The sequence below is a fragment of the Mercenaria mercenaria genome, chromosome 18 (genome assembly GCF_021730395.1).
Source record: "Mercenaria mercenaria strain notata chromosome 18, MADL_Memer_1, whole genome shotgun sequence".
In the NCBI taxonomy this organism is placed as follows: Eukaryota; Metazoa; Mollusca; class Bivalvia; order Venerida; family Veneridae; genus Mercenaria; species Mercenaria mercenaria.
Window position 1 is genome coordinate 39,964,886 of NC_069378.1, and position 21,426 is coordinate 39,986,311.

The window sequence follows — 21,426 nt, forward strand, 5'->3', positions numbered from 1 at the left end:
AGGTCACGATTGGAGGTCAAACGTTAATAGGTTTTTTTCCTGTCCGGTCCAGAACTCTGTCATCCATCAAGGGATTACAATATTACTTGGCATAAATGTTCCCCATGATGAGCAGAGCATTTCTTCTTCATGCATGGAGGGATGTTGATGTAACTTGGCACAAATGTTCAACACCATGAGACGGATTGTCAAGTGCAAGAACCAGGTCCCTAGGTCTAAGGTCAAGGTGATACTTAGAGGTCAAAGGTTCAATTTAAGAATGACTGACCGGAACATTTTTTCTTCATGCATGGGGGGATTTTGATGTAACTTTGCACAAATGTTCACCACCATGAGGCACCCTTGTTTTTAGAATTATGTCCCTTTGTTATTACTATAAATAGATTATATTGTTACTTTTTTATTACTGGCGGTAGGGAAAAATCGAGACCACTTTTCTGTGATACAGCATGCATGTTACATCGAATTTTTAGATGTATTTTGACCTATCTCTACCTGGTAAAGAGTTTTTTTGTGGACTTATAATAGATTTTTTAAGGATAAATTTCCCTTTGTTGTTACAATAAAACTAACTTATATGATAACTTTTTTATAATTGGCCAAAAAAAAATCCATATGAAAACAACTGTAGGTTTTTATATGTGCAAATTTTAATCCAAGTGTTTTGTTATGTTTGCAATGTTGTGAATAAACTTAACTCAAAGGTTGCACTTTTAAAAAGAATTTCGTACTTTTTGACCGATGAAATGAAGATGTTATATTATAATGCATATATTATATCAACCATGGACTATTGCAGTACTGTATAGGGGCTTGCCCGTAAATCAGATACTGATAAAATATATAATATACAAAAGAGGGCAATTCGTGTAATAACAAAAAATCGTATCGCAGGTAGCTTGTTTAAAAATCTGAATCTGCTCACTTTTGAAAACAGATGCAATTACCACATGGCTGTACTGGTTTTTAAATGTGACCATAACCTTGTACCAAAATATATGTCTGAATTATTATCTTTTGCTCATAACGACAGATATAATCTTCGTTCCTCGACTCGTAAAGATCTTTCTTTGTTAAAGCCCTGAACAAACTACTTGAAACAAACATTCTCATACAAAGCCACACATTTATGGAATTCCATTCCATCAAACTTCAAGATAATCTGTTAACGTTTAAACGAAAAATTAAGGATTATTTATTACAAGAACAACGTTACTAATACTGAGATTTTTTATTTATTTATTTATTCATATTTTTTTTTTCTCAAATCTTCATCAATTATCATGCATTTTTTATGTCGCATAGGGTAGCTTTTAAACTTTATGATATTGATGGATGAATGTACATGTATGCAAAATGAATTACACTGATTTATTCTCCTGGTAAAATCATTTCAAATCGAGTTTGTTTTTAGTGTTGTTTTTTTGTACAAGTTTAAAATTGTGCACTGATACTCTATTGTTGTAATACTGTGTTTTAACATTTATTGTAAAAAGCCATATGGAAATAAGTTGTATGTATACTATGTACCTTAATAGTCACCTTCTTAAAATAAATTATTATTATTATTATTATTATTTATTGTATATATATACAATTATTGTTTATACATCATTGACCAGTTTATAAGTTCATTATGTTATGCTGCAGTAGAAAAAATTTGGTGCCTTCCAGTAGGGGACTTTGTATTGCATGGCAATACTTCATTCACTTGTTTTTGATATCATTCATCTATAATTCTAAATTGCTCCTCATATTGAACATATCGAAACATTTTTTCTTCTTCATGAAACCCTCGTCCTAGTTCTTGCCTGATACCATTATTTTTGCGCTGTAAGTGTTCTCAGCAAATCATGTGACGAGGCCCTCGTAAAACTGTTTGTTACAGTACAGTCAAGTTCATTTTACATTCAGGATATAATATGGTATCAAGTTACTACTTCAAGTAACTGGCAATTTAGTTTTGATAGCATTTTATTATACAGATTGCTCAGACTGGGCAGATGTTTTATTCACAGATATGTTCCTTATGTGGCCCCCATTCAGATTCCTTCAAATCTAGACCATGCATGCATAATTCTGGTTGCCATGGCAACCGAACTGAAGATTTTTTTTAAAATATCAATTTTGAAATAATTTCGCAGAAACATTCCTTTGGTAACTCCTACCAAGTCCTTCAATAAAACATTGGCAGTCAAGGCGAGACAGTTTTCCCTTACATATTAAGATAGACTATGAAACTTGTGAACCTATATTTAAAACTCAACCTGGACCTTCAGTTTAGACAAGACAAAGTTTGCACGAAAACACATCAACTAATGCATGTCATAGGACAAGCAAATATAGCATTCTCCTACAAGACACAGCAACAAGTGTTACTTATATCAATTATAAATAAACAAAAGAGTATATGATATAAACATTTTATTGCACTTTCAATACTTTAGGACTCTATCAATTTAATACAAATTATTTCAAATAACTGAACTTTTTCTGTTGCAGGATAACTCAAAGTTCCATGGTGTAAAAGTCTGCACAAGTCATACTTGATTCATAAATAATTACACAATCGACTTACACCTATCAAACATTTCATGAGAAGTTGTTTTTTTTTCAATTTTTAACTTTGTGTCAACAGTATTTCTCATTTGTTTGCAAATTGTGATGAGACCCATGCAAGTCCCCATTTCAAATTGGTAAGCATAAACTTCAGGGCCTTTGTCCATTGCTCTTCCGAATTAAACTGTATCCTGAAAAGAAAGTAACAATATATGCACAGTTTTTTTTCCCTTTTAGTATGAAAACTGAAATAAAGTTCTGGTAAAAAAATGAAATAGAAAGCTTTAATATTTTTCACTGTATTATATATCTTATAAGTTTGATTAAAATAGATTAAAATTTTGTGGTAATGAATTATTGATCTGGACAGGTCAGAACTAAGAGTCTCTTCATTCTACCACATTTTTGAACTCCAGAGTACTTACTAAGGAGTATGTTATAACAATTTCCTGCCTTTATCCATTTTATATGGAAGACAAAACAGGGAGTAACTTTTTTGCAATACAAACAGTGCTTACTTTATAGAGTACTGATATCCTCTTTCCTGCCTTTATCCATTTTATATGGAAGACTAACTTTAAACAAGAGCTTGTCAAACACAAAATGCCCCCCTTGATGCATTCAGTAATTGCACAAGGAACAGAAATTATATGCTCACTGTAAACAAAAGTTCTACCATTCTGGTTTAATCTGACTTTAACCTTTAACCTATTAACCTAACAAGAGATTACAGAGTGACCTTGGCGCCATCCACTGAGCCATTTTTGAATGTTCCAAATCTCAAGACTAGCTCAAGGTCAAAATCAAGGTCAAATTTCATTTCGCTAAAAAACAATGTGTATGTGGTCCAAATTTGAAAGCTGTGGCTTGCGAAATGTGAAAGCAGGTCACTAGATCAATTTCAAGGTCAAAGTTCATTTCAGTAGACAGAACTATGCATGTGCTTCAAATTTGGAGGCTGTAGCTTGAGAAATGTAAAAAGTAGGTAATAGATAAAAATCAATGTCAAATTTCAATTCAGAACACAAAAATATGCATGCGTTCCAAATCTGAAGCCTCTAGCTTCATAAATGTGAAAGTAGGTCACTAGGTCAATCTCAAGATCAAAGTTCATTTCGGTACACAAAACTATGCATGTGGTTCAAATTTGAAGGCTGTAGCTTGAGAAATGTGAAAGAAGGTCACTAGGTCAAAATCAAGGTCAAATTTTATTTTGGAACATAAAACTATGCAAGTGGTCCAAATTTGAAGCCTGTACCTTCAGAAATGTGAAAGTAGGTCACTAGGTCAAAATCAAGATCAAAGTTCATTTCAGTACACAAAACTATGCTTGTGGTTCAAATTTGAAGGCTGTAGCTTGAGAAATGTGAAAGTAGGTCAAAATCAAGGTCAATTTTATTTTGGAACAAAAAACTATCCATGTGGTCCAAATTTGAAGCCTGTACCTTCAAAAATGTGAAAGTAGGTCACTAGGTCAATAACAAGGTCAAAGTTTTTTCGGTACACAAACCTATGCATGTGGTCCAAATTTGAAGGCTGTAACTACAGAAATGTGAAAGTAGGTCACCAGGTCAAGATCAAGGTCAACTCATGTCAAGGTTCATCTTGCCACTCAAAACTATACATGTGGTCCAAATTTGAATGATGTAAGTTATGGACATGAAGATTCTAAGTTTTTCCCTATATAAGTCTATATGAACCATATGATCCCTGGGGCGGGGCCATATTTGACCCTAGAGGGATAATTTGAACAAACTTGGTAAAGAACCACTAAATGATGCTACATTACAAAATATCAAAGCCATAGTCTTTGTGGTTTGGACAAGAAGATTTTCAAAGTTTTTCCCTATATAAGTCTATGTAAACCATGTGACCCCCAGGACGGAGCCATATTTGACCCTAGGGGAATAATTTGAATAATCTTAGTAGAGGACTACTAGATGATGTCATATACAAAATATCAAAGCCCTAGGCCCTGTGGTTTTGGACAAGAGGTTTTTCAAAGTTTTTTCCTATATAAGTCTATATAAACCATGTGACCCCCAGGGTGTATTTGACCCCAGGGAAAAATCTGAACAAACTTGGTAGAGGACCACTAGATTTTGCTACATACCAAATATCAAAGCCCTAGGCCCTATGGTTTTGGACAAGAAGATCAGAAACCGTTTAACTGTTCCTGGCCAATGTGACCTTGACCTTTGACCTAATGACCTCAAAATCAATAGGGGTCATCTGCTGGTCATGGCCAACCTAACTATCAATTTTCCTGACACTAGGCCCAAGCGTTCTTGAGTTATTGCCTGGAAACAATTTTACTGTTCCTGGTCACTGTGACCTTGACCTTTGACATACTTACCTCAAAATCAATAGGAGTCATCTGCTGGTCATGATCAACCTCCTTATCAACTTTCGTGACCCTAGGCCTAAGTGTTCTTGAGTTATCATCGGGAAACCGTTTTACTGTTCAGGGTCACTGTGACCTTGACCTTTAACATACTGACCTCAAAATCAATAGGGGTCATCTGCTGGTCATTATCAACCTCTCTATGAACTTTCATGACCCTAGGCACAAGAGTTCTTGAGTTATCATCCAGAAACCGTTTTACTATTCAGGGTCACTGTGACCTTGACCTTTGACATACAGATCTCAAAATCAATAGGAGTCATCTGCTGGTGATGACCAACCTCCCTATCAACTTTCATGATCCTAGGCCCAAGCGTTCTTGAGTTATCATCCGGAAACCGATTGGTCTACATTCCGACCAACCGACCTACATCTGCAAAACAATATACCCCTCCTTCTTTGAAGGAGGGCATAATTACAAACAGTACTTACTTTATAGAGTAAGTTGTACCAGTACTGGCATCCTCTATCTTGCCTTTATCCATTTTATATGGAAGGCAAAACTGTGCGTCTCCTCTTTAAATTACAAACAAGACTTCAAAGAAGGAGGGCATAATTACAAACAGTACTTACTTTATAGAGTAAGTTGTACCAGTACTGGCATCCTCTATCTTGCCTTTATCCATTTTATATGGAAGACAAAACTGTGCGTCTCCTCTTTAAATTACAAAAACTTCAAAGAAGGGCATAATTCAAACAGTACTTACTTTATAGAGTAAGTTGTACCAGTACTAGTACCTCTATCTTGCCTTTATCCATTTTATATGGAAGACAAAACTGTGTGTCTTGTCTTTAAATTACAAACAAAACTTACTTTATAGAGTAAGTTGTACCAGTACTTGTATCCTCTATCTTGCCTTTATCCATTTTATATGGAAGACAAAACTGTGCATCTCCTCTTTAAACTTCAAACAGTACTTACTTTATAGAGTAAGTGGTACCAGTACTGGCATCCTCTATCTTGCCTTTATCCATTTTATATGGAAGGCAAAACTGAGTCTCCATTTTTAAGTTACAAACAATACTTACTTTATAGAGTAAGTTGTACCAGTACTAGTATCCTCTATCTTGCCTTTATCCATTTTATATGGAAGGCAAAACTGAGTCTCCTTTTTTAAGTTACAAACAATACTTACTTTATAGAGTAAGTTGTACCAGTACTGGTATCCTCTATCTTGCCTTTATCAATTTTATATGGAAGGCAAAACTGTGAGTCTCCTCTTTAAATTACAAGCAATACTTACTTTATAGAGTAAGTTGTACCAGTACTGGTGTCCTCTTTCTTGCCTTTATCCATTTTATATGGAAGGCAAAACTGAGTCTCCATTTTTAAGTTACAAACAATACTTACTTTATAGAGTAAGTTGTACCAGTACTGGTATCCTCTATCTTGCCTTTATCAATTTTATATGGAAGGCAAAACTGTGAGTCTCCTCTTTAAATTACAAGCAATACTTACTTTATAGAGTAAGTTGTACCAGTACTGGTGTCCTCTATCCTGCCTTTATCAATTTTATATGTAAGGCAAAACTGTGAGTCTCCTCTTTAAACTACAAACAGTACTTACTTTGTAGAGTAAGTTGTACCAGTACTGGTGTCCTCTATCTTGCCTTTATCCATTTTATATGGAAGACAAAACTGTGCGTCTCCTCTTTAAACTACAAACAATACTTACTTTACAGAGTAAGTTGTACCAGTACTGGTGTCCTCTATCTTGCCTTTATCCATTTTATATGGAAGGCAAAACTGTGAGTCTCCTCTTTAAATTACAAGCAATACTTACTTTACAGAGTAAGCTGTACCAGTACTGGTGTCCTCTATCCTGCCTTTATCAGTTTTATATGTAAGGCAAAGCTGTGAGTCTCCGCTTTAAACTACAAACAGTACTTACTTTATAGAGTAAGTTGTGCCAGTACTGGTATCCTCTATCTTGCCTTTATCCATTTTATATGGAAGGCAAAACTGTGCGTCTCCTCTTTAAATTACAAACAAGATTTACTTTATAGAGTAAGTTGTACCAGTACTAGTATCTTCTATCTTGCCTTTATCCATTTTATATGGAAGACAAAACTGTGCATCTCCTCTTTAAACTTCAAACATACTTACTTTATAGAGTAAGTGGTACCAGTACTGGCTCCTCTATCTTGCCTTTATCCATTTTATATGGAAGGCAAAACTGAGTTCTCCATTTTTAAGTTACAAACAATACTATACTTTATAGAGTAAGTTGTACCAGTACTAGTATCCCTATCTTGCTTTATCCATTTTATATGGAAGACAAAATGTGCATCTCTCTTTAAATCACAAAACAGTACTTACTTTATTGATAAGTTGTACCAGTACTTGTATCCTCTATCTTGCCTTTATCCATTATATATGGAAGACAAAACTGGTGCATCTCCTCTTTAAACTACAACACTACTTACTTATAGTAGTAAGTTTACCAGTACTAGTATCCTTATCTTTGCCTTTATCCATTTTATATGGAAGGCAAAACTGAGTCTCCTTTTTTAAGTTACAAACAATACTTTACATTTATAGTTAAATGTTGTACCATACTGGTATCCTCTATCTTGCTTTATCAATTTAATGGAAGGCAAAACTTGTTAGTATCCTCTTTAAATTACAAGCAATATTACTTATAGAGTAAGTTGTACCTAGTACTGGTGTCCTCTTTCTTGCCTTTATCCATTTTATATGGAAGGCAAAAACTGAGTCTCCATTTTTAAGTTACAAACAATTACTTACTTTATTAGAGTAAGTTGTACCAGTACTGGTATCCTCTATCTTGCCTTTATCAATTTTATATGGAAGCAAAACTGTGAGTTACTCTTTAAATTACAAGCAATACTTACTTTATAGAGTAAGTTGTACCAGTACTGGTGTCCTCTATCCTGCCTTTATCAATTTTATATGTAAGGCAAAACTGTGAGTCTCCTCTTTAAACTACAAACAGTACTTACTTTGTAGAGTAAGTTGTACCAGTACTGGTGTCCTCTATCTTGCCTTTATCCATTTTATATGGAAGACAAAACTGTGCGTCTCCTCTTTAAACTACAAACAATACTTACTTTATAGAGTAAACTGTACCAGTACTAGTATCCTCTTTCTTGCCTTGATCCATTTTATATGGAAGGCAAAACTGAGTCTCCATTTTTAAGTTACAAACAATACTTACTTTATAGAGTAAGTTGTACCAGTACTGGTGTCCTCTATCTTGCCTTTATCCATTTTATATGGAAGGCAAAACTGTGAGTCTCCTCTTTAAATTACAAGCAATACTTACTTTACAGAGTAAGCTGTACCAGTACTGGTGTCCTCTATCCTGCCTTTATCAGTTTTATGTAAGGCAAAACTGTGAGTCTCCTCTTTAAACTACAAACAGTACTTACTTTATAGAGTAAGTTGTGCCAGTACTGGTATCCTCTATCTTGCCTTTATCCATTTTATATGGAAGGCAAAACTGTGTGTCTCCTCTTTAAATTACACGCAATACTTACTTTATAGAGGAAGTTGTACCAGTACTGGTATCCTCTATCTTGCCTTTATCCATTTAATATAGAAGGCAAAACTGTGCATCTCCTCTTTAAATTACAAGCAATACTTACTTTATAGAGTAAATTGTACCAGTACTGGTGTCCTCTATCTTGCCTTTATCCATTTTATATGGAAGACAAAACTGTGAGTCTCCTCTTTAAACTACAAACAGTACTTACTTTATAGAGTAAGTGGTACCAGTACTGGTGTCCTCTATCTTGCCTTTATCCATTTTATATGGAAGGCAAAACTGAGTCTCCATTTTTAAGTTACAAACAATACTTACTTTATAGAGTAAGTTGTACCAGTACTGGTGTCCTCTATCTTGCCTTTATCCATTTTATATGGAAGACAAAACTGTGAATCTCCTCTCTCCACCTCCTCTTTGAACTACAAACAAATATCAGTATAACCATGTTGGAAACTGCAAGTAGAACTGCCTAATGTTTGATGAGTTTATGTTTAGATTTTTTCATAGTAAAGAAACCAAATTCAGTTTTTCTAAATGTGTAACTGCTTTAAATTTTAAAAGTTCCATTCTGTAAAACAAGGAATGGTAATAAACTAGTCTGTTGATAATCAATATCAATTAGCAGACCTTGACACCTGGGAACTTCTATCAATACAAAACAGAAAATTAAACATTAAATATACCTGTTGTAGACAGTCTAGAAAGGCTACCATTGCCTGGTCAAATCTACAAACACACATAATAAAGTATTAAAATGTTTTCAATGCTGAATTTTATTTTGCAAGATATTTTTCAAATATACAAGAAGCTTATCAAATCATTATTGTTTTAATGTAAGTAACTGCTCTTAAGGTAAAAACGAAATGATTCAGTGAGTTCTACATAGTTTTGATTTATTAAAACTTGTTTTTGTCGAATATATAGATAACCTATGTGCTTATAATTTGCCAATAAAGGAAATTCTTACAATTATTCCCATGTCTTAGATTTCCACTACAGCCCACATTCATACCCTCACGTCAAATCAGGCTAAGATTAACTTACAGTAATGACGGGTTATCTGCCATTTTAAGAATGGAGATTGTACCCAATCAAATACTTACTTTGCATCCCAGAAAAATCTGAATCCTCCAGATGCATAGAGTGGAAGTTCTTTTGATTTATCTGTAAGTGACTCCAGATAGGAATGGTTTCCATATGGCACAAGTCTGTATCTGTAATGCAAAAATGAGATGGTTCAGACTTATACTGCAGATGAAAAATTAAAGATTAAAATGTGTAAACAGCTTACTGTTCCTAAACAGGATATTCTCTTCCACATATAAAATAACTTTGTTTGAGGTTGACAAAAATATTCAAGTGTGAATGATTAAAGTAAGCCATGACTGAAAATTGTTGAAATTTGTTATGCCATCATGTGGTTGCTGACAGTATTGCTTAGGAAGTGAGTAAGAAAGGAGCTCTAGTAAGGTTAACTTATAGAGGATATTTGTTTGTTTTGAGTGAATATGGAATATAACTCAATGATAAGTGAGAAAATTTTAAATATTTTCATTATGCGCTCGTGAAAATGTGAACATTTTCTCACTTCTCAGCGAGATATATTCCATATTCACTCAAAACAAACAAATTTTCTTTTTATTTTATGCTTAATTATGTAAAGATATGCATTTTACAACAAATTTTAATCTTAGCGCGGGAAACAGACGCGCGTAAACGAACATGACGTCAGACGTGTTGTGGTGTTAATAATTCAGAAACAATTAAATGAAGAAATTCATCATCATCCTGGCTTACCTTTGGAATGTAAGGTTAAAATACAGCACATGATTAACTGTCCAGCTTTCCCACAATGTAAGGTTCAAATATAGGACTTATTATAAATCAAGCCTACCTTTGGAATGTAAGGTTCATTTTCTTGGCAAGTGAATGAAGGAGGAGAACTGTTTGACCCCAGGCTGCATTTATCTCATTCCATTCTACCTGAAATATGAAAAACATTTAATATTGGTTAAACAATCATTAAAAGTGTATAATGTCTACATCCCAGTAGAAACCATGACCACAAATGCAACCCAAACCAGCAACCTGGCCCTCTGACAGACTCACTACAGTCAATTGTAACTCTTTAGAACCTCGAGCATACCTCTCTGCATTTTGATACTTAATTCCAGCTTAGGAGTCCACCAATGGTGAAACAAACAGGTCTTTACAGTCACATTATAGCACATTTGCAGCCTCTTTTGACAAACCTACAGCTTTACCTTTGAGCAAATGATAGGCTATGGCACAGTTGTGGAACTTTTATGCAAAACTATAGCTTTACACATGGACAAGTGACAAGGTAACAATGACACTGTTGTGGCCCTTTTTGGCAAATCTACAGCTTTACTTTTGACCAATGACAGGCTGACTGTGGCGCAGTTTTGGCCTTGCTCCTACCATGCATATATGCATCGATGAGTAAAGAATGCACACTCATGACATTTCTATAAAAGTGTTTAACTAACATTATCTTTTAATTACCTACTAGAAACTTCAGAACTCCACACCAAGAACTTGCATAAATCTCATCACTGTTTGCATAACTTCAAAAACAATTTCCTGTGGGGGCCTCTCATCTAGGATTATATTCAGACAATCTATAACAACCATCGCCTGCTTTGAGTGCATTCAGGAGAGGAAAAACATTGATGGTAAAATGCTGTTAGGGTTTATTTAGATTATAAAATCTTAAGTACTAACTTCTTTCAGGTTAAGTTTTGTTATTTTGTTATGGCAATAAGAGCATATGATTCTCTTTCACTCTGGATTTTCTATGAGTTTTTGACTCTTGAGTAGTCTTGGATTTTAAATTTTAGACAAAACTACTTTCAATAAAGGCTTAAGCATATACTCAGTATGATACTACATCAAATTTATTTACCTGTGGAGACTTTTGATATAGAATATAATAGGTGAAAAAACTGTCAATACAGTCTTTTCTATGATACGACCAGGAAGAAAGCCCAAAACCTCTTGTGCTTGAAGGGGGCACTCTACCACTAGGCTCCCAAGGCGATATTTTCTTCAATTAAATAAGTGGTAGAGTTTCATCAGAAACCAATTAGTTCAACAAACCAATCTACATCTTTTACTTCAAGGTGTACATTGATACAGGCCAACTGGTACATTTCAACATAAATTGCAGCCAAAACCTTGTCAATTAAATAACCACTTACAAATACACACTACCCAATTTTAAATGCAATTTATAAAATTTTGTGAATGTTGGCTAAAACCCCATATAAGCTGATGAAACTCCTGTCCCTATCCTATTTTTTTATAAAAAAATATTAAACAAACCGAAGATCTCATGGACTTCTGCAGAAGTTAATACACAAAAGAACTTTCACTATACAATGTACCTATATCAATAAACTACACCTTTAACATCTAAACTAGGACTTAGTCCAGATACTACATACTTTGGTTTAACTACAATACTCACAGGTACACTCGGCAATCTTCCAAGTCTGAAATTGTTAATGGTCCCAAAGTGGCCACTGTGCCAAATATGGAAAGTTGCATTAAATACATTAGTTTTCTTTAACCGGTCAAGCTGTGCTTGAGCATACTTCAACTGGTTGTCCACACTGAAATTATTAGAAAAAATACAATACATCAATTATACGACTAATCTTTTTCTTTACACAGTTATTTAAAATTCTTTTACAACTTACTTAAAATTTACTGCCAGAAGATGTTCAAAATTGCCATTCAATTTTATTTTATCATCATCTGTTTCTATTTTTGCATACAAAATATAGAGTGGTGGGACCTATGCTCGCGGTATTTTGTACATATATCATCTTTTTACGAAGCATGAAAAAATTATTATTTCGATTTGCCTATACAAAAACAAAGTTATCCTCCTTTTATCGAAACACTGTTGATGTGTGACATCATGTGACTTAGTCATCTCGTGAGCTATCGACACGGCATACGTGAAAAGGTGAAAATTCGCCCTGAAGGGAACCTATGTTGGCGGTATGTTATATCTATTAAACTAAGGGCGAAAAAAAAATTAAGCAGGCTAAAAATGAACAAACAAGCATATGCAAATATAATATTTAGAACATTACTCATTTATAATGTGAAAAACAAAAGAAATGAGGATAAAATTTAGTATGTGCCTCTATGTGTATATTTCCCTTACAGAAATGGAGTCACTATTAGAACAAAGCTTAAAAACGTATAATAATGTTACATAAAAACAGAATGTTGAAGTATTTATGATTCAAACAACGACAGTGATTAACTCACTAATGTTTCCTACACTTCTTTGGTGCGTAGGAAAATTACTCCTCCCTACATCTCACAAAGAGCCATTTGGACTTTGTCAAAATACTAAGATCAACATCGGTCTTTGCATGGTTCGACAGGCACTCGTAGTGTAGCCAGGCATCACATTCATCACACCTTGCTCTTAAATGTATCTTATATCTGAATGAAATGCATGATTTCTAAAAAACTAACTTTAGTTAAGTGACTTTAACATATTTGTGTGAGATTTGTGCGACGGATACAGATTGCATAAAATGTATCGGCTGCTGTATACGTCACATGAGTGGCACGCGCGGCTATCGCTATCTTTGTTGTAAAGGCATTTCACCACTGGTCGGTGTGAACAAAGCGTGATGAAATATTTTTATCTGTGCCTCTGCAGAGAGCGTATTTATCGAAATACCGCAAGCATAGGTTCCACCACTCTAGAAATAATTTTGTGGGTTCTTTTTATGCAGTTGCTCTTGTGTGTTTTCTCAAAGTTGGATTCTTAAATGTATATTTATGTAGAATTATATTCTGTTGTTGTGTTAATAAACATAGGAAGAGTTCGCTGTTACTTATAGTACCATTAGAAAGACAACCATATTACATTGAAATCTGCTGTTCAGTGTTTAAAATACATTTTCCTTCAATTTTCAATATAATTCAAAACTTATCATAAAGTGTTGGAAATGGAAGTGCTTCATTAAAGATATTTAGGGACTGAGTTGTCTAATCTGCTACAGTTCTCAAATATTTCAACCTTGCTTCTTTCTTTCTATTTTAGCTCTGGCAGCCACTTAAGTGCTATCAAGCAGAACCATTTGAATGACTTGAGCAAGGTCCATCCATTCACAGAATGCTACAGAGCAAGCTTGTTGACTTTTAATCACCCTGATCATGAGTTGATTGTTTTAATTTTCTTAGCTCTGGTGGCCTCTAAATGCAATCACGTAGAACAATTTTAAACAAATCTGATAAAGGATGCTTCTGACCAAGTTTGGTCAACATCTGTTAAGCAGTTTGAGAAGAAGCTGTTTTAAGTTTTTCTATTTTTAGCTCTAGTGGCCAGTATGTGCAGCAGAAGAAACAATAGATCAAGCTGGAGAAAGGTTCATTGCTTCAGATCAAGTTTGGTCAACACCCATCAAGCGATTCAGGAAAGTCATTTTAAGAAAGATTTTCAGCTCTGACAAAACAGATCCCTTTCAACAAATTTTAGACAAGCATACTTAAGGATGATACAGAAACAATGCAGTCAAGTAGAATCATTTGAAAATATCTGAGAAAGGTTTTTTTCAAGTCTGGCAGCTACTAAATGGAGTCAAGCAGAACTGTTTGAGTAAACTTGCAAGAGATCCATACTAGGGTGCTACAGACAAAGTTTGGTGAAGATCCATCAAGTGGTTCATGAGAGAAAGTTGTTTTAAGGCTTTTCCTTTTTGAGCTTTGGTGAAGATGCAGGACAATGGGTGCTGGAAGATGGACCATCCACCTATACTAATAGCACACTCTTAAAAAATCAAAGTTCAAGTGAGCAGAAAATGCTGAATATGGAAGACGGATGAAAGACATGAGCCATCCACCTATACTAACAGCTCACCCTGAACCTAAGAGACCTGTACTGGTTCTTCCCAGGAAAGACGGCTTCGCATGTATCGGTGCTATACACCCGGCACGTTAAAGAAACAGATTTTTGCAACTATTTGCAAAGTGGTAGGCTAAGTTAGCCGGACAGGCCTGTATCTAAAAAGAATTTCTCTCTATCTGGTATTACAATAATAATAAAAATAATAATAATAACAAATTTCGGTGAGCTTAAAACAACAAAATGAAACTGTTTTCTTCTAGCCACTTAACTTATGTGACGGTTTTTAGACATTTATTAAATTGAGTGTATTATTCATATAAATTATTTACCTCTTTTGTTCATCATCCAGTTCCTGTACTTGTCTTTTGTACTCATTGTATTCTCTCCAATACCTAGGGAAAACAGGAGACATACAAGTATGTATTAACGCTTTTCTGGCAAAATGTGTAAAATGTTTAATTAAATGTATACTATGTCAATAAGCACTCACTTATACTTAGACTTGTTTTAATCATGTGTTTAAGGGCCATTATATACCTCAACACAGGTATAACAACAGCTGTCGTAGGACAGCACTGCTCCACTATCCAAATGTTCTTGTCAGTCAAAAAAGGAAAGCAAAGACCTAAACAAGTACAAAAGGGGCAACAATTTTGAATCATAGAGCTTTTTCACATAAAATATTTCTAAGTCAAAATAATGACATAGCTTTGTAAAACAAGAAAAGGAGACTAACCTGAACCTGCACAATGCATGTGAAAATAACACCGGGAACAAGTGCAACCCTGAAATGCCAAGAACCAAGAAATAGATCTAAATCAGTACAAACCTTTCTTCCTCCTCTCCTAACATTTTAGTGGTCTCCTTTTCCTTATTTATATCTGACAATATCTGTTTCTGCTCCAGCTCTACCTGCTTCAACTGTTGTCTCAGTACTTCTTCTTCTGCCTTCAACTGTGTTATAAACAATATTCAATGCTTTATGAAGTTGAGATATGTCTGTTGGTTGAGAATGATTGTGGAATGTCCCCATGCACTGTTGTAGTGGTTTTTTTCATTCTTTTTTTTTTTTTCGCTTTCAAAAATACACTAAATATTCCTAACGATTTCAGTATTTTTGTTTGTTATTAACACTTTAGTCACTCTATAGTCGTATGGTGACATTCTAGTTTTAATGATTGAGGAAGACACCAGGGGTCTCTACTGGCATTATTTCTGACATAGGGTGGCATATTGCACAAATTTTGCAAGTTCACTTAAAAGGCCTAAACACGATTACTGGGTAACTCACAGAGATGAGGGGCAAGTGATACAAGTCAGCCATCATAACCACTCTACCAAAAATGGCTGTACTGTACAACCCTTCTATATGTCATAATCTATCCAGAGCACCGCAATGCCGAGCAATATACGCCCAAAGGTATGACCTTTGACGCCCAAGTGTGACCTTGACCTTGAGGCGAGCCATGTGAAACATACGCTCTGTAAGTCATCTCCATGCGGTGAACATTTGTGCTAAGTTTCTTTAAAATCCTTCATGCAGATCAAGAGTTACAGAGCAGACCGGAAACAAAGTCATATGACCTTTGACCCCTAAGTGTGACCTAGACCTTGAAGTAAGCCATCCAAAACATGCGCTCTGCATGTCGTCCCAATGTGGAGAACATTTGTTTCAAATTTCTTTGAAATCCTTCAAGGGGTGCAAGAGTTACAGAGCTGACATGAAATTGCTAACAGACAGACAGGCGGACACTGGCAACATAACATAATATGTCCCTTCTAGCGTATAACAAAGTACTATACAAACCTTTTGTAATTCATCATCCAATAAAACATCATTTAAACCTTCCATAGTTCAAAATATAATGAGGAACTGTATAAATTTTCTGTAATTCATCATCTTATGTAGAACTAAAATAATCATGTGTAATTCATTAATCATCATATAATGAAGTAACAGGACTTTACTGCCCTTCTGTAACTCATATTACAATGAAGTACTTGACTAACTTTCACTAACTCATCATACAATGAAGTACTTTACTAACTTTCACTAACTCATCATACAATGAAGTACTTGACCAACTTTCACTAACTCATCATCAAATCAGTACATTTCTAACCTTCTGCAATTCATCGTCTAATGCAGCGTCATCTTCCACTTCTTCATTACTCTCAAGCTTCTCCAGAAAATTTCTGAAAAAAAAAAGAAAACTTAAAACTTGTATTTTGAAACCAAACAAAGTTCTATTTATTAAGTTAAAAACAAGAGCCATCGGAGAACAGCAATGCTTGTCTATTAAAAATTATAATAATGATGCGAAGTGTAAAGGGACATCAAACTTTCCGAATAACAGACCACAACAAAAAGTTGTTGTCAAAAAGGGGCATAACTTGTGAAATAGCAAAACATGGTTATGGTACTTGTAGCTCATATGATGCAAACCTGGCAAAATGCACTCATACCAAATGCAACATTGCAGATAAAAGGTACCGCTATAATGACCTATTTGATCAGTTTTAAGATATAAACATAATATAGATTAATCCTTCCAATTAATCTTGTTTATTCTGGCCAAATTCCAATTTAATTGTTTGTACGTAATTTGCACCGGTTACCATAACGCTAAGTCGTTGCTATGGTATGTATCGCGAGATTTCATAGCAGACGATAATTTAAAAAGGAAAGTCACGTGTTTGCCGTGCTTCCGATTTGCCATTCAGCACGAGGCCGTTTTAAGAACAAGACATAAATACCAAATAAGCTAAGCGATTGTTATGCCAGGTGGCAAAAAACAAGAAGCGTTGGGTACCAGCAAGGTATAAGTGAAACGCCGCAGATGGGATGGAGGATGTTAGAGGTAATTTTATCCACTTCCAGCAAATTATTCGTGAGTCTCCTGTGTCAGCAGTTATTTCGTTAGTACGACAGAAAATTCTGCCCTTTATTGAATGTAGTACTCAAGCTATTACCACAGATGACAATTCGGTTTCAAATTGCGGTACATAGGACCGCGTAAACAAAGGAAATGAGACTTCTTTATTTTTGACCAAGTCTTATTCGTCCCAAATTCTATAATGCAAAATATTAATATTACATGTTTACTCTAGAATAATATTACTTTGCATGTTCACACACAACGTATATATATAACAGAATAAGTAGGGGCGAATAAAAAGGGTGTGGTGGAGTTAGCGGATTTCACTCCCGGGTTTTAAACAGCGGTACGATAGAATGTCGTTCAAACAACTGTAATACAATATTGGTTCAATCGAACGCCGAAGGGATACATTATAGTCAATTTTCCTATAAAGCGGAATTCCATGAAATTTTGTCAAAATATTTTAACGAATAAATCTATTGGCCACAAAAGTTAGGCCAGCACGTTTATTTATAAATTAGAATAGGGAGCTATGATGGCACGCATTGACCGGCGGGTGACCTTAGCAAGCAGTAGGTATGTGAAAGAGCCCTTCATAGGATATATTTAGTAATCAACCAGACGAACGCAGTTGCAAGTGTCAGCTTTGCACAGGTAATAATCATAAACAGAAACATCGTGGTCCGTAGGCGCCGCGTATATATACATATAAAAACATGCGCACGGTACCTTCATTTTTTACTATTAAAGTTTAATATTTTCATCACCGCTTGTGAAATGATAAAGTTTGAATTCTATAACAGTTAGAATAGGATAATGAGAGAAATACAGACAAAATTGTACAAAAACGGTCGATTTTAATGAAATTGCATGTTTAAGAATTCATACAGCGCGTTCTTTAATTTTTCGTTTGTCTAAAAAGTAAATAAATGTAACATACTATATGCATAAAGCTCAGATGTTGGATTGCAAAATGCAAAAATCAGAATAGGAAAATATTAAATAATGAACGTACGGCAGCAATTTAAAAACTTGGCGTTAACTGTTATTTGGCAAAATTTTACACGTGTTAAAGTACATACTAGTACACTGTGTAGTGCGCTTTCCTGGTCATCGATTAATAATGGAATGGTCCGTTATTTAGGTAGTATTAACAGTTAAATTAGCAATTCAGATCTTACCCTATTTGGCTGACGAGTCTATTAATAGAACTGTTGCGACAGGTAGTATTTATTAGCATATTGTGTATTAACAGGTTCTCGTAACGTTTTGGTAAGTTTGAAATGATTTTATTATTGTTGTTTTTAGTAAATATAGGGTATAAGCAGTTCTTGGCAGTCAAAATAATTCGACGGTCGGATTGTTTTATGTTTGTGACTGGCAGTCCAAATGTCAAAACTTTTTAATATTAAGGACCAAAATAATGAAGGATAAATCACAGTTCACAGTCATATAAAAGTTACTGGTTTTATCGCTTGCGGGTAGGCACAGTACAAACATAGGTTTATATCACCAGAACAATACGTAATTTTGGATTTTTACATAAATCAATGAAGAATTGAATTCCTCTTTTGATACATTTAAGTTTTATTTGAATTTAGGTCCAATTCGTGAAATAATCGGAAATTGCTTCATTTATTTTGGTTTGACGCGAGTGGGGATATTGCCTACATATATATTTATATACGTGTGCTGGTTTCTTTATAGAAAAAAAAAAATAAATAAATAAAATAAAAACAAGAGCTGTCACTGGTGGTGGCAGGTGCCCCGCAGCGCCTTGGCCTGGTGGCCTTGACCTTTCACCTGGTGACCCCGGGGTCGGAAGGGTCGTGTTCTAAATAAGTACTTTCAGCATGTGAGGTTTGAGGGTCCTGGGTGCAGTGCTTCGCGGGTAAGGCGCCTTCATGCACAAAGTTAACGTTGTGACGAGCGAGCGAACTAATTAACGGTCTGACAGTTTGAAACTAATATGCCTCCCTTCGGGGGCATAAAAATAAATAAATAAATAAATCTCAGTAAAAAAAAAAAAAAATCTCAGTAGGACCTATTTCTTAGGTTCACTTCAGATTCCGGACCATGTTCTGATTAGTTGTACGGTTTTCTTTTTTCTTGACTATTTCGCGTCGGCGAAGCACAATGTAACAATACAATTTAAAAACACTGTTCTTGAACGTATCAATTCGGTTCAGATCATGTTGCATTCATTTAAAACAAATCGTTGTTATGCTTTGGATACGATCAGTATACCTTTTGAATTTAACAACTGAGTCGGCCCTAACTCATTTGAACGCAAGTTCGAGTTTGGAAGGCACACGATTTGTTCACAAAATGGTAGTCACGCTACTCGATATCAATTTTCGGCTATATTGCGCAAGTGCACATCTTTTCGTAGGTTTAAGACTAAAACTTTCAAACGCATAGTTTTTGTATTGGCAAGGCTACGGATTTAGCTATAAGGAGAATCTTGGGATCCGTCTTTATGGCAAAGGGGTATTTGGTAAGTATATGGTACATGGAAGTACCTGGTTGCTGTATGGTACCAAAGGGGTACCTGGTTTGTATATGGTACACGGAAGTACCTGGTTCGTGTATGGTACCAAAGGGGTACCGGGTTCGTATATGGTACACATTCGGTATTAGTGACATCCTTTTACCGAATGATAATCGGGGACTTCATCACATAATAGGTTGTAGCAGAGGCAAGGTTAACCCGAAGTTACCCAGCAATTTGTCTGTTGCTTGGTGGTGCAAGATAAGTGTGTGTCTTTAGGGCCTAAAGCACGTCATACAATTGCTTGCTCTCGGATAATAACGGACCAATCCGTTCTGGAATATTACTTGGATTCATTGAATGAACGTGTTCTAAAAACTAGTACTGTAAGAATTTTGGGGGAAATAAAAAGAAATTTATGTTATTTCTTTGTTATTTTGTGGCGGAAAATTCTTACGTCTGGGTGCGACTTGGGCATGCCATACTGAGTTGTTAACTGTCAATTACTAAATCTTTTTGCATACTCATGGGTCCCTGACCAGCCGCCGCCATTCAATGGGGTTGGTGACACTCGTGGGTTCAAAATTCATTTTTTCTGGTTCATTTTTTCGAGCATATAAGAATTGGCCAGAGAGCGAAAAGGGCTAGGCGTTCTTATAGTTGCTCAACCATTTACATAGGTTACATTTGTTGTTATTAGGTTTATGTTGTGCCAATGGTACCTGGTCCGTATAGGGTACATGGAAGTACCTGGTTATTGTATGGTACCAAAGGGGTACCTGGTAAGTATATGGTACATGGAAGTACCTGGTTACTGTATGGTACCAAAGGGGTACCTGGTTTGTATATGGTACATGGAAGTACCTGGTTCGTGTATGGTACCAAAGGGGTACTGGGTTCGTATATGGTACATGGTAGTACCATATGGTACATGGAAGTACCTGGTTCGTGTATGGTACCAAAGGGGTATCTGGTTTGTATATGGTACATGGAAGTACCATATGGTACATGGAAGTACCTGGTTCTTATATGGTACCAAAGGTGGTGCCTGGTTCTACCTGGCTAACCGTACCGAGGGGTACGGGGGATGGCATGGCATAGTGTTTGTACAATATTTTTGGCGCAACGAGGTTCGAATTATCTAAGGCATGCCCGGGTCGCGCCCTTTGTGAGGATTTTCAACTTCAATCGCCATTTAACGTTTGAAGTCTTAAGCCACTATGACCGTCTTTCAATCCACACTTACCCTAAACGAAAAATAAACTTGTGTTTATAATCGGAAGTGTTTTTATTTTCTTTTAAACATGAATGCTTAGGTTTTATGATGGTACGTCAACCCAGGAATTTAATCCTAGAATAATATAGATTAATCCTTCCAATTAATCTTGTTTATTCTGGCCAAATTCCAATTTAATTGTTTGTACATAATTTGCACTGGTTACCATAACGCTAAGTCGTTGCTATGGTATGTATCGCGAGATTTCGTAGCAGACGATAATTTAAAAAGGAAAGTCACGTGTTTGCCGTGCTTCCGATTTGCCATTCAGCACGAGGCCATTTTAAGAACAACCCACCCACCGCACCCCATTTTAGCATAATTTAAATACTATTTCGTTTGTTTTATGATACTATAGATTTTCAATCAATAATTATAATGGAAAAATATTAAAAGGTAGTTACACG

General features: G+C 35.3%; 1 protein-coding gene across 3 annotated transcripts in view; it reads right to left on the bottom strand.

The window, feature by feature from the left end:
• Nucleotides 1-2,409: 2,409 nt before the first annotated feature.
• Nucleotides 2,410-21,426, bottom strand: part of LOC123538342 (beclin-1-like) — a 32,347-nt gene continuing 13,330 nt past the window's right edge. For 2 of the 3 annotated variants that reach the window (XM_045322369.2, XM_045322367.2), the window contains exons 8-16: nucleotides 16,494-16,566; nucleotides 15,200-15,324; nucleotides 14,700-14,762; nucleotides 11,962-12,106; nucleotides 10,366-10,454; nucleotides 9,575-9,685; nucleotides 9,155-9,197; nucleotides 8,787-8,890; nucleotides 2,410-2,750 (exon numbers count right to left, since the gene is read on the bottom strand). In XM_045322369.2, the coding sequence (XP_045178304.2) occupies nucleotides 2,645-2,750; nucleotides 8,787-8,890; nucleotides 9,155-9,197; nucleotides 9,575-9,685; nucleotides 10,366-10,454; nucleotides 11,962-12,106; nucleotides 14,700-14,762; nucleotides 15,200-15,324; nucleotides 16,494-16,566 (859 nt within the window). In that variant the 3' untranslated portion in view covers nucleotides 2,410-2,644. Of the gene's footprint in view, nucleotides 2,751-5,992; nucleotides 6,036-8,786; nucleotides 8,891-9,154; nucleotides 9,198-9,574; nucleotides 9,686-10,365; nucleotides 10,455-11,961; nucleotides 12,107-14,699; nucleotides 14,763-15,199; nucleotides 15,325-16,493; nucleotides 16,567-21,426 lie in introns of all 3 variants that reach the window. The other variant, XM_053530284.1, reaches the window with a different exon arrangement.